At 41.7% G+C, this 14,504-nt stretch overlaps 1 protein-coding gene across 3 annotated transcripts in view; it reads right to left on the minus strand.

The window, feature by feature from the left end:
* OLFM1 (olfactomedin 1) overlaps positions 1-14,504 on the minus strand; it is a 48,986-nt gene that overhangs the window by 14,591 nt on the left and 19,891 nt on the right. For all 3 annotated transcript variants that reach the window (XM_065418810.1, XM_065418809.1, XM_065418807.1), the window contains exons 2-4: positions 14,105-14,254; positions 8,311-8,466; positions 5,061-5,280 (exon numbers count right to left, since the gene is read on the minus strand). In XM_065418810.1, coding sequence (XP_065274882.1) covers positions 5,061-5,280; positions 8,311-8,466; positions 14,105-14,254 — 526 coding nt within the window. The remainder of the gene's footprint in view (positions 1-5,060; positions 5,281-8,310; positions 8,467-14,104; positions 14,255-14,504) is intronic.

Below are 14,504 nucleotides of genomic sequence, written 5' to 3' on the forward strand. Positions count from 1 at the left end.
ATGGCGACAGAAAGCAAAAAACGAAGAGGGTGAGCATGGCCAACGCAAACCTATTTAAAATATACAGTACCTAGTTCCAGAAGGTTGCCTGCATGATTTGCCCAGCTGGGCTGGTCTACATGGGATTTTTTATCCCAAAGTGCTCTGTAAATTACTGGGCTATCTCATCAGCCCAGGAAGGAATCAAGGCCATGCCTAAGTCGGTTTCAGGTGCTTGCCTCTGAGCCCATTTATCATTCAAGCACAAAATTCAGGAGATGACACCAAAATAAATCAATTCCCCAGACCAACAGATAATCTTTCCCCCTTGCCTGTCTCATCTCCTCCTAAAACAGCCCACGTAACTGGCAGAGAGCCCTTAACCCTTTCCCAAATGTTTTACCCTGTTGCAGATCCCGAAAACATTTATAACCTATGTAGAAGAATCACTTCATCCATCACTGCAGTGCAACTACCTCTGAGATGGAACATGTTAAACAACACACAACACCACTCGACAACAGTTTGGGCTAGATAGTGAAGAGTGCCAGGCCAGAGAGTTAGCTTTGGGACGACAAAGATTTTCAGCAGCAGAGGATCTGAGCACATGTAGGGAGAATGCAATTACCCAACGTGGAGCTGAGCCAGTGGGGGGATAATTGGTGTAGACTGTGGGAAGGACCTGCCATTCTTAACACCCACCTTAGTGCTCATTTTACAGCACTAGCTCCCCAGCAGCAAAATACCTGCCGGTGTTGCAATAGCCTGATTTTGAGAGGTGCTGAAATGAAGTGAACTACAGCTGCCAGCATCTCTGACAACCATTCCTTTAGCTTTCAAAATGCATTCCTACTCAGCAGCATTCCAGGGGGAATACAATGGGTTTGATTGAACCCAGCTCCGAAATGTACTAGAAATCCTGCATGTTCAGGGCTTGAAATCAAAGGACCCACTCCCCTGCTGAGCTGCTCCAGTTTTGCAGCAGCCTATCACAATTGAAATCAATGGAGTCCCAGTGGCGTAAAACTGATGTAACCTAGCGGAGAATGGGACCCCAACACTTGGACAGAGACTGGGGCTGTGCACAAAGGAATTCTTTGTTACCCCAGGAGCTGAGTATTAATAAACTCCACTGAGGGCCAGGCTGCCAGGTTCTTACTCATGTTGAGTAGTACCTTACTCAGTAAATAGTTCCAGTGGTATCAGTGGGGTGGGGTTACATGTGGAGTCGGGTGCTACTCAATTTGAGTGAGTGCCTCACAGTCTGGTCCTAAACAGGTGGCAATAGTGAGATAGGAGGCAGAATTCGCAGCATGCGAAGAGGCTTATTTTCAAAAGACCCAGATTCTCCCCCTCAGAGAACCCGAGATCAGTGATATACTGGGATGGATCTGGAGCCACTTGTTAAAGTTCTGCCACTAAACTCAAGGGAAGGTCAACATGGGCTCCCTGCACCTGATGGAGTCACCTTGGGCCACATCCTCAGCTGGTGTCAGTCCCCACAGCTCCACTGAAATGAGCTGGTCCCTTCTCTCTGGGCCCTGTTGCATCATATCCCCGGAGCAGGCATTTTCAGCAATGGCTCTCTCCCACCTCCTCCTTCAAAGGAGCAGTACACACATGCTGTTGCAGTCTCCGTGCGCCCAGGGCGGTTCTCAGGAAAAAGGTGCAAATGCTTCCCGCAAATGCGCTTCACATTTGTCTGCCAAGTGCCACAGACGTCCTCCTGGAGGAGAGCTGTGAATACAGCAGTCTGCAAATACGCACTTGTATTTTTCAACGGGCTCACCTCAGCCATGTCCAAGGCCCCCTTTCCTCTCCTCCCCATGTCCTTTTTCTTTTCAAGCAACTGGCTAAAACGGCAGGCTAACATTTGCAAACTTGGGGCCCAAATCCTTAGCTGGTGTATAACAGCATAGCTCCACAAAAGTCAGTGACGCTGTGCTGATTCACACCACTTGAGGAAGCCGACCTTGAGTATTTAAAATTAGGTTTCTAAAACCCTATCAGGCACCTAAATACAAGCGGCCTGACAATCAAAGATGTTGAGTTCCTATAAGTACAATCGACTCCAATGGGATTTGTATACGCTCAGTATTTGTGATGCTCAGTCCATTTGCATTTAGGTTCCCAAATAGGGATTTAGGAGACTAACATTGAGCATCAAGGTATGACAACGTTGCTCCTAATAAAACAATTCATTTCAAAGTTACACGGGTGAGTTTTCATGCAAACTGAATTTTACATTCATGCACGCAAGCATTCCTGCTAAGAAGTGCTTGCATACAGGATTACACATGGTCATGCTGTCAAAGAAGAGGAACAATCTGATGTGACACCTCTGACCAATCCCAACTAAGCAACTGAATTCCTCAGTTGAGCATTTGTGGTCAAGCTACAGAAGAAACAAAAATTAGGTAAGTTATTTAGCTAATGAAACTTGAACAAACACACACATTAGGGTAACGACTGGATCCAAGGAATTTTTGCCAATAGACAAAGAGGACTGTGTTGTTTAAATAATTATTCACTGCAAATTATTTGCTTAGCTCAAATTAGATTCCCCAGTTCCTCCATTCTTCTCCTTGAAATCACACACACCTTTGGTCCATGTGGTATTTATCACATGTTCTGGGTGCATCTTTACAGAAGCCCTTGGTTAAAATATTGACAGCACAATACTGCTCCACTTTCAGGTACAGCTCTGATGTTTTTCTTTCTGCTCTAGAATGTTAGTTTTTCCTACTATGCCCTCTCTTCGGTTCCCAGAGTTAAAGTGACTAAAGGTCAGCAGAGAGCTGGCAGTGGAAAACAGAAAGAGTCTCTTATTTCTCAAGAGACAGGATGGGAACATAAGAGACAACTAAAAATGGTAGATTTGAAGAGACGCTCTCTACGGTGGGACAGAAAATAGATCACTGCTCTCCATTTGTTACCTCATGTGAAACCCCATCTCTTCTGTCAAAAGAGAAGAAGTAAAGACAGCTGCTTCCTCACAACAGAAGTCTCTTGTGACTAAGGCACTTGACTGGGCCTCTGGAGACGTGCGTTTAATTCCAGGCTCTGCCACAGACTTACTAGGAAACTTTGGACAAATCACTTAATCTTTCTGTCTCTCAGTTCCGCATCTATAAAATGGGGATAATGATACTTCCTTCCTCATGCTCTACCCCACTCTTGCCTGTCCAGATTGTAAATTCTTGGGGGCAGGGACTGGGCTCAATCCCATCTGAAGCCTGTAGGTACTACCATAATAATAATAATAAATAATAATAACCAGGTTCCATCTTCCTTTCAAACATTTAGAATGAAACTCAGAGGGCCCAGTACGAGGTCTATGCACCACTGATTTGCCACTGAAGCCATACTTTCAGGTCTTAAATGGGGCATAGACCTTTGTGCTGTGAATTTCACCTTTATAGCACAGAGGTGGAGAATTTTTCTTTACAATCCAAAAACCACTGCAAGATTGTACATGGTAAATAACAAGGCGCAGCAGCGGCATGCCTTGCATGCATCTCTTCAGCAGGGAGAGGGGGAGAAAGACGCTTTTCCAAGTTCTTTTATTTTTAAATCAAGAGACCTGATCCTCAGTTGTGTAAATCTGCCTAGCTTCATTCCTTTAGACTAAGCTGAGGGCTGAGGACCTGGCCAATCTCGTTAAGTTTCCTTCGGACATGGGCTTTTCCCTTCCCCAACAGACAGAGATGGTGGCATTTTCAAAAGCGCGTCCGTAACTTACGAGCCCAAGCTTCATTTTCAAAATGAGTTAGGCACGGAAGAGCCTAAGTCCCTTTGACGTTTAATTAGACTTATACTCTAGAGACTGTGTTAACGACTTGAGTCACTTAAACACTTTTGCAAATTTTACCCACAGCTCCCATAGAAATTTGTCTGTGCATATATAATGTTCTAAATGAATTCATTTTCCTCTGTGGGCTTTTAGCTGACAGGTGGGTTACAAGGTAACAGATAACAGGCTAAAATAATAACAGCAATCAATTTCTAAAGGGAGGAAGCTTCCTAACAAAGGTGGAAAGGTCTAAAAACAAACAGAAACAATCCCAGTAGCATAGACAGTAGAAAAATAAAATGGTACCTTGCCAAAAATATACAGTGATGAGAAGGCAGCTGATCTTTACTGAAGTCACATGAGAGTATAATTTCAAATGTGCTACCGAAATAGACTGGTGGATCGGTTAATGTGTTCAGATGACTTAAATTGCTTAACAAGCAAGTCAATAATGTAAGTGGAAATTAAATCAGGAGGGAGCTAGGTCAACAAATGTTGGGAAAATGTCTTGCAACAAGTACACAGAATGCAGAATCCCCTCTTTTTCTCAAAGGGCCAACATTTTCACCCTCTATCTCGGGCCAGATTCTGATTTGAGTTACAGTGGTGTATTCTCCAGAAGAAATCTACTGACTTCAGTGGGGTTATGGCCAATTGATAACAGCTGCAATGAGATCAGAATCTGGCTGCCTGTGCTTTACAGCTTCTATTTACTTGGCCGGATTGATAGGGTTCTACTCTTTCACTGAAAGGAAGTGATGGATTGGGGTGGGGTGGGGTGGAGTGTTATATTCTTTATAGAGCTGCAGCCCACACACAAACATGAGCAAATACTGGTGAGGGTGTGCTCTTTTCTGGTAAAAAGTCATGCCCCACATACATATTATTTAAAATGGTATGTCCCAATTCTAGCTAGCAGAAAGATTGGACATTGATACATAATTTAAATGGAGACCCAGTGTTTGCATGGCATAAGCAGTATTTAAAATAGCCTATTTACCATATTTCACTGCTAACTTTGCAAAGTCTCATGTCCAACTAAGGATATGATCCTGCATGCACTTGCGCCACAAGTAACTTTACTCAGGTGAGTAGCTACTCATGGTAGTAAAGTTACTCGTGTGCATATGTGTTTACAGGATCGGACCCTGCTTTGTGAGCTCATTTCTTATAGCCAGTGCAGTGAAGGCACAAGGAGATGTCCAGGTCAGCACCGCTACCTCCAGATGTGATATGTACTTTACATTGCTGGTGTTTTGCCAGTGCCACCATATTGTTCTGAGCCTACCTAATTTTTGCATGCATGCACGGAGCCTTTCTTCAAGATTTGACACTCTGTTCTGAAGCTCTTCGTAGTCATAGGCGCCAATCTCCTCCTGGAGTTCGTTTAGAACTGACGTCAGATTCTGGACCTCCTCTTTAAACTGCAATACCAATTTTGCATCGGCTTTGTACTCTTCCAACACTGGTATCAAAGGCCTAAGTTCCTCCATTTTCGCTTTTATTGCCTGCAAGGTTAAAATAAGCTTGGTTCAGTGCTATGCGTGCAAAAATCTGCAACACTCTGCCTTGATCTGGCTGCTTCCTACGTGAGTGCAATGTTCTTATCCCCACAATTATTCTTATCATTATTATTTTTTTGGTCCAAATGATGTATTAGAAAGAGTATATTAAACAGTCTGCAGAACACCAAAATATTTGGGAAAGGCCTTTATTTGTCATTTTTAGAATGCAACATCTTACGGTTACATGCTTCAGATCACATACACAAAGAGTTCTGTTGTTTTTTTTTTTCTTTAAAAAAATTATGTATATATATGCATTGACAAGGGTTTCAAACTATTCATGAAATGCATCTACAATTGCATGCAAAGGAAGATCTCAGTTGTGGTTCAAGGTTCCTTAGTGAGATATGGTACTAATTTGGAAAATAATAAAGAAAGAAAGAAATGCATGGTGCAAAATGCTCTGTGACCCTCTTTTCATGGTTACATGGGAGTGAACTGCTTCTTCAGTCACTGCAGCATTGAAAAAACTTTCTTTTAAGTTAGCCCTGTAAGCAAGAAAATGAAATACTGTTGAGGAGCTAGCTCACTAACCTGCCTTCCACAAACATCCATTCATAAACAAATAGTCTTATGATAAGAAAAAACCCAAACGCAACTCCAAACCACTCACATTTTAACGCCGGCGTTGGCACAAACAAAATGCTGTGACTGTGATTTAAAATCATGCCTGGCTCCAGGCACCAGCGAAGGAAGCAGGTGCTTGGGGCGGCCAATGGAAAGGGGCAGGACGTCCAGGTCTTCGGCGGCGGATCCCTCAGTCCCTGGGAGCGAAGGACCCGCCGCTGAATTGCTGCAGAAGAATGAAGCGGCGCGATTGAGCTGCCACCAAAGTGCCGCCGATCTTTTTTTTTTTTTTCTGCTTCGCCGCTTGGGGCGGCAAAAAAGCTGGAGACGGCCCTCTGGCTGTGCAGCAATTGATATGAACAATTCTTTAATGCTATTTAATCATGCTAAAAATATCATTTTTAATTTGGTTCTCCAGAAACACAGCCATTATTTCGCCAAACTGTTTTTTTAATGAAAAGAAAGGCTGTCTTTAAAGGCATAGTACACAACATTTTGTTGAAGATGCTGAGATCCCTTAGACAACAATGCACATGTAAATATGCACGCACTTACCATGTAATGAAGCATTGGATAGTATTCATAATAGGTAGGCTTGGAAGGATTAGATTTTTATCGATAAATGTTGATAAACGTCGATTTCACCATACACACACAAACCGAGGGAAAAATATTTCCATCAGTAATAATTGAAATTTACAGATAGGGAAAGTAAGAAAAATTCAACTTGAGAACTCACTACAGTTTGGGTTAAAGGTATTCATTTTGTACATTTCAATATATGATGGTGACAATTGGTGTTTTAACAGTTATAGAGCTTTAACTTTTTGATTCTCGGTGTCTACTGTCATTAAATAATGATTATCTTTGTGCCCCCATTGTCTGACCCCTCATACTTTCCCTCAACTGTGAAAATTTAAATCGATAAAAATCAGAAAAAAATGCTTATAATTTTGAGCAACTGTGAAAATTTAAATTGATAAAAACTGGGGGGGGAGATTAAAAGTGAACATTTATATTATTTGTCAAAATTATTTAAAAAAAATAAAAATCTTATTCTACCAAGCCTAATAATAGGCCGTATTCGGATCTCAGTTAAACCAATGTAAATCCAGAATAGCACCAGTGACAGTTCCATTTCAGATTCTTATACAATGCCTAGGACCATGGTATCTGAGTGTCTTGTGGAATTACTCTGGATTTATACTGGCATGAATGAGATTGGAAACTAGCCCATGTAGTGAAACATTATTTGTTTTCCATGCTCCTCTATTTCAAATAATAAATTCCCCTCCGATGTTTTATACGTTTTTATTTGCACTCTCTAATGAATGTATCACCATGGTGTGCGTGTGTGTGTGTGTGGGGGGGGGGGGATTAAGATCACATTGTTAGAGCTGAAAGTTGTCTCAGTCTAGCAGGTCCTAACCTTAGATCTAAGCTGAAGAACTGAACTTGAGGATCAGAGCTGGTTGAAAAATGAGGGTGAAATTGACAATTTTCACAAATATTCTTTCCCATTTTTTTTAATTCAAAATGTTGGTATTTCAAAATTGAAAACATCAGTTAAATCTTGAAATTAAAAAGTTTCAACCAGCTCTCTAGTTGTTAAAAAATGTGGGGAAATGTTTCAAGAAAATGTAATCAAAATATTTCTCAAAGAATGTGAAGGGGAAATTCTCTGGTGCCACTGTAGTATTGTATTCCATTTGCTACGTAAATGGTAGCAATGCTCCAACTCATGGGCTGTTTCAGAAGAGAATAAATGGGTCCATGATGTCAGTCTGGATGGGATCTTTCCCCAAACCCAGTGAAATACAGTAGTGGAATCCTGACCCCATTGAAGTCAGCAGCAAAATTCCTATTGACTTCAGTGGCACCAGGATGTCACCCCAGATCCTTGCCCGCTCCTTGGTCCATGAGTGATCTGTTTCACTCAGTGAGGACACTAATGCTCAAATATAGGAATTGCCTACCTGTTTACTGAGGTTACTTAACATGAGGACTTTGGGCTAATTACTGAAAAATAAGCAACCTATACACTTTACCGGCATTTTTACCTCCTTATTGTTGCCATATCACTCTGGTCATTTGGCCTTATCTTTACAAAGTAAGAGTGTACATTAGGAGACCTATTCTCAATGCATGCTTGAAAATTCCTTCCTGGAAATTCAGTGCATTCAAGATATGATTCTATTCAGGCAAAACTTTTGTGGATGTCAATGTTTGCTGAGTAAGACCCAGAATGCAGTGGGAATAGAACCCTAGGGTGGTGCCACACGGTAGGTTTATCTACATAGAAGTTTGGAGAATTGTTTTTGTCTTCTCTGATCATTTGGCCCACAGTATATTGGGGCAGAGGAAGAGAAACTGCAGCCTCATTAACAGGCTGGAGGATGTACATACCTTAAACTGTCTTGCCAGGTGTTGTTTGTGACTCTCTTCCACTTGCTTGAATTTCGATTCCAACCCCTTCATCTGGTTCTCCATCTTCTCTACATATTGTAAGTCTCTTTGAGTTCGCCTGTCCAATACCTCTATTGACTGAGACATATTCTGCACCTGTCCAAAGAAATACAAAATAAAAAGAGGCAACACAGTCAAAGGAGGAAGCTTTCATAGGAGCTAGGCAGCATCATTTGCCTCATAATACAAAACGTTGACCTTTTCCCACTCAGTCAACAAAGCTAAAGAGGAATCAGCTGATACATTATTTACTAGTTAATCAGCAGCATCTGATGGTATTATGACCATGTGCTTCAAAACAGAGCAAATTGGTTTCATAAACATTTATTCTGCCATGCTCCAGAAAATAATCCAACAATCATGAATGCAAATAAAGATTGTAGTCAATCCTTGTAGATAAAATGTATGAGTCTTAATGGTCTCTCTGATTGGCTGAGCCAGCGTACAATGCCTGCCTTTGCAGGTGGAAAGACTATTAGTTAAACAGAAGAATATTTGACTAAGAGTAATACTTCTGTTCAGGTATGAATTATCACTGCTTCATGTACAGAAGGAGACATTCACTGATTGCCTAAGTGAAAGCTTTAGACCCAGCTAGCAAAACCTCACTATTCAAACAACGTGGTCTTTTCTTTATTACTAGTTGTATGTCACCAGCCACAAAGAATACATTCAGAGGTAGGCAATGCCGTATAAACTGGCAAATAATACAAGCATTCACGATTAAAGGCTAATATTTCCAAATGTAGCCTCTGATTATGGTGGTTGTCATTTCTGGCTGACCAACTTGAGACCTCTGATTTTAGTGGCCACTATCTCAATAACTTTTAAGGTTGGAATCAGTGCTAGATACCACCAGAGAACTCAGTTTTCAAATGTTTTAAAACATTTATCTCCATCTTGAGAAGTGTTGTGAGAACACTGACCTGATTTTGAAGGGTGGCCGTCAATTGATTCGCTAAATTCCATTCCCCCCCACCCCAATATTTCTGCCATTACAGGATGTTAACTATGACCCCAATTCAGGAAAGCAATGAAGCCTGCAAATAGACTGTAAGCTCCTTGGGGCAGAGACAATCTTTTTGTTCTGTATTTGTGCAGTTCCTAACACAATGGAGTCCTGGGACTCCTGAGATGTTACCACAATACAAATAAATCCAATGCAATGCAATACAATAATAATAACAACTATTATTAGAAGCCTATTGATTTCAGTTTGGAATACTCCAGTTCTTAAAGTGAAGCCTGTGCTTAAATGCTTTGCTAAACTAGGGACTGAGAGCCTGGTTCACCTTCCACTGAAATTAACGCAATTCTTATCAGAACCCAAATCTTAAGGAAATACTCTTTGTACCTTGCCCATAACTTCTTCTGCAAGCAAATTCCAAGAAGCTCTCTGGTATGATGGTATGATTTTGTGGTGAGTTCCATGCCACCACAATTAGCTCCTGTTTCCACATTCAATGCTCAGTGAAGCTAAGTATAATAATATTGGACTTGGGGGATGGGGAAGAGATGACTGGCATTCAGTATTTCCTCCAGGGAGCTTCACTGAGCCAGTCTAACTCCTCTTGAACATGTCTGTGGGAAATGTGTGTGGTAGCAGAAGCACGGGCCTCTTGGACTTTGCTGGAACCAGACACGGGACAAGTGCCAGCTTTTCTCTAAGTTTTGTGAAATGATCGAGGTTGCCCATAATTAACATCTGATGACAAGGACAATATGAAAAGTAACATCCAAATAATTAAGGGGAACCCATGCATCAAGGTCTAATGGCTTGTGACATGCTAAGGTGGAGAAGCTCATTGTCCAACCAGTGCAAATGGTTTCATGGCTAGTAAATTTCTCTCAGCTCTGATCAGGGGACTGTGATGAGAAGAAAGAATTTTCAGTACCTAATTCCAGCAGTACCACCCATCCACACCCAGCAACAACTGTCCCAGCCCCACCTAGGCCACTGCCGAGAATAAGGCCTTTAGGTAGACTGCACTGAATGGGGAGGAGGAGAAAAAGAGGTGGTCAACAGTAAGGCAGTAATTTGCCTGCAATGGATGGGGAGGAATCTAAGGAGCTTTGCCTGCGCTGGGTGGCATGTCTGTTACAGCCTGGACTTGTACGACATTTTTATCGTGTTGACCCAGCCAGTCCTTCCCTGAGAAAACCTGCCTCTGCCTAGTGGGATCGCTTTGTACATCTGCCAATGGAAATGGGGATTAAGTTTGAAGTTGCCCAAAACTGGGTCAATTAATTCTGCCAGTGCTCACTCCCGATAAAAAGCCCAACTGTGCACGAATTAACTGACGGCAAATAAGGAAGGGTGCTTACGGGAGGACATACAGTGAAACAAGTTATTTTCAGTGACATGGTTGGTGTAAAGTTCAAATCCATTCCATTCATTGCTAATAAGGGTTTTTTTTTAATTAAGTAGCAACCTATGGTGGCCATTTTAAAATATCAATTACTATTATTCCTGATCTTTGACTATAATGTCAAATTCATCATTTAAAGATCTACATCTTTTATTCTCATTAGCATTTTAAGGTCTTGATCCAGCAAAGCACTTACGCACATGATTAAACTTAAATGAGACTGCTCATGGACTTAAGGTCAAGCAGGTGCGTAAGTGTTTTCCTGGACTTGAGGCCGAAATACATTCTCTGTCTTAAATTTCCCTCAGTTTCTTCCAATCACTTACAACCCCTGAAGAACCTTAGTTAAGAGTATTTTTTCACATATTCCGAGTGCTCATAAAACCTCATTTTGCAGCAATCTAATGGCACAGACAAGCTAACGGTTGCCAAGGGGGAAAATAGTTGATTTTACCTTAGGGAAGCAAAAAATTAATAAGATGGGATTTAAATTCTGCTTCCAGTTATGCCAGCTTCTTTGACACTGATGGAGTTACTCTGGATTTATACCTGTGTAACTGGGAGCAGAATTTGGCCTGGTGACTCTAGCAAACCACATCTGCTAGATAATATCTCCTAGATCCTGACCATCCCAGTCTGTGGGTGCTATCCTTTGGGGGTAGTGTCTATGAGCAATACCCCTGCCTGGGCCATCTGGAGCTAAATGCATGTGCCTCCACTACTTGAGGCAAAGGACCAGTCCATTCACTTGAAGGCAGTAGGACTCGTAATTCCTCCATCTGTGGTCTCACCACTAGAGGGCGATAGAGAGCTACACTGTGGTAGCATGGGGGGCACACCCAGATTTTTTTCAAGTTTTATTGTAACTTTGCCTTAAAAGGGGGTTAAAAAACATGAGGTGCCAAGTGATGTCAATGTCCTTTGAAGCAGAATGAGATGGGGGTACTCACTGGCCCCCCAACTTAATTTTCATACATTGGTGTCAATGTGTTTTAGAATAGATTGGCTTTTTACAACTTTGAACCTGATCTTTTGCTTAACTCCCAAAACCTCTATGCACAGCCTATAGCATCAATTTCTAAGGAAGAAATTTCTTCTACTTTTCAAAAAGAAAAAAAGAAAAGAATTACTCACTCAAAAAATGCAGCTTTGCTCAGACCAGTTATGGGAACATTTTATTATCCCCAAAGGTGAATAATAGGTTATGGTTGCTTTCCTCCTTGGAAAATCCAAACACAATTACATCTTTGACATGTTATGTTTCGTCTGCTATTTGTGGTGAAAAAAAATGTGAGGCTAGTTCTCATCACAAAACTAGGGGAGTTAAGATGTCAGATTCTTGAAAGGGGCAGGAATGCTCGCAGCCAGCAACAGATCTTTCTTGTGAGCTTGGAGGTTTTCCAAAAGTGTCTGCAGTTACATTTTACTCAAAGGATTTTGTTTCAATGGAGATCCAGATCAGAGGCCATCAGGAAGTTTAGACTTGAAATTAGACAAAGGTTTCTAACCATCAGAGGAGTGAAGTTCTGGAACAGCCTTCCAAGGGGAGCAGTGGGGGCAAAAGACATATCTGGCTTCAAGACTAAGCTTGATAAGTTTATGGAGGGGATGGTATGATGGGATAGCCTAATTTTGGCAATTAATTGATTTTTGACTATTAGCGGTAAATATGCCCAATGGCCTGTGATGGGATGTTAGATGGGGTGGGATCTGAGTTACTACAGAGAATTCTTTCCTGGGTGTCTGGCTGGTGAGTCTTGCTCACATGCTCAGGGTTTAGCTGATCACCATATTTGGGGTCGGGAAGGAATTTTCCTCCAGGGCAGATTGGCAGAGGCCCTGGGGGTTTTTCGCCTTCCTCTGCAACGTGGGGCACGGGTCACTTGCTGGAGGATTCTCTGCATCTTGAAGTCTTTAAACCATGATTTGAGGACTTCAATAGCTCAGACATAGCTTAGGGGTTTGATACAGAAGTGGATGAGATTCTGTGGCCTGCGTTGTGCAGGAGGTCAGACTAGACGATCATAATGGTCCCTTCTGACCTTAAAGTCTATGATTCTATGGCAACCGCTAACACTCACCCCTTTATTTCTGGGTTCTCTTACAGGATGGTGTATGTGTAGAGATAGATAGGCTAACACACACATGAACATCTGACTTTGCACATCATTCTTCCCTTACTTTATACCCTGGCATCCCAAGAGCAGCTTGCTGTCTAAGAAAAACAATGAACATTTATATTTCAGCACCCTCTGCATTGGAAACGATCACATTTTAGGTCTTTCACCCCACACCCACTGTTTACATTTGAATAGGACTTTGGGTCAAAACCTGCTTGTCTTATTCAGGTGAGTAGTTATACAAAGCCAATGGGTCTTTGATACTAGTGCTGCCCCTGTTCTGTTGGGCATGTTCTCTTTATTATGTGAGCAAACAAAAGCCAGAAGCTTATGTTACAAACAAAGGAGAAATGCCTCATGTCTCAGTTTATAGTACTCAGAGCATAGTAAAACACATTAAGTGCAGGTTTATGAATGGTTTGAGTGACTAACACGTCAATTTTCTCCAGGTATCAGGATAAAAATTATTGTGTCACATACTTCAGATGCTGGCATAGTACAGTATTTAGACACGAGGGATAATGACATGCCCCAATACAAGAGTCTACTTAGATTTAGAAAAGAATGGCACTATTTCACAAGAAACGGTGTTTCTTCAATGGGATCCATTATCCAGAGAATTTCCTGATATCAGGGATGTGTCTTCTGATCTCTCCAGACAGCAGACTATTAAAAACGAACCACGTGAATGTCAATGTTAGGAAGAAAACCACAAGCCCTCACGACCGTGTTATTTGATGTCGATGGCTCATGCTGTTTTATCCAACCTTTTTAATATCAATACAGCTAAAAGAGCCCGGGCTTCATTTTTAATTGGGCTTCTCTCTTGTCTTTTCGAGACTCACCCTTTGAAAATATTTAAGTGTTAATTCAATAAAAACCAATGTGATTAGAGTCAACTGCAGAATTTTTCCCCCTACTGAATTACATAGGGCAATATCATGTATCTTTGATCTTATTACATTTCACAAAGGCTTTCACAAACCTCCCTCTATCTAGATACTTATACTTCATAGCCATAACATCAAAGCACCTTACAAACATGAATGAATTGATCCTCACACCTTGTGAGGTAGGCAGGTATTATCATCATCCCCATTTTACAGATGGGGAAATGAGGCACAGAAGGAATTGCTCAAGGAGTCCATAGCAGAACCACGAATTGCAGCCAGATCTCTTGAATCCCACCTGCCTTAACTACCAGACCATCCTCCCCCTTTCCCACAGGATGGTTCATCCCATTACCTTTTCTAAGAGCTGCCTCAGCTGCTTTGTCCTGGCATCACGTGAGCACATCGTCTGTTGGGGAGCCACCACTGTGCATATACACCGTCCCTCGCTGTCTTGGGCAGAACTGTAGACCTGCCAGCTTTCCTCTGGGTTGGTAGGCAACACCTAATTGACACATGGAAAAGGGGGTGGGGTTAAGTAAGACGGGGGACACTTAGAGGGATAGCGAGAGTGTAGGGAAATGGATGTATGGGAAGTATTCAGTGCAACCAAAAACATTTTTTTTTAAAAGCAGCAATAGAGCAACACCACAGAAACATAATGGAACCATGGAATAAATAAAGGAAAGGTTCCTCCAAGGGCCCAGTAAATATGAAGGATAGGATGCATTTTTAATGCAAAAGTATGGATTGGG

The sequence above is a fragment of the Emys orbicularis genome, chromosome 18 (assembly GCF_028017835.1).
Source record: "Emys orbicularis isolate rEmyOrb1 chromosome 18, rEmyOrb1.hap1, whole genome shotgun sequence".
Classification (NCBI taxonomy): Eukaryota; Metazoa; Chordata; order Testudines; family Emydidae; genus Emys; species Emys orbicularis.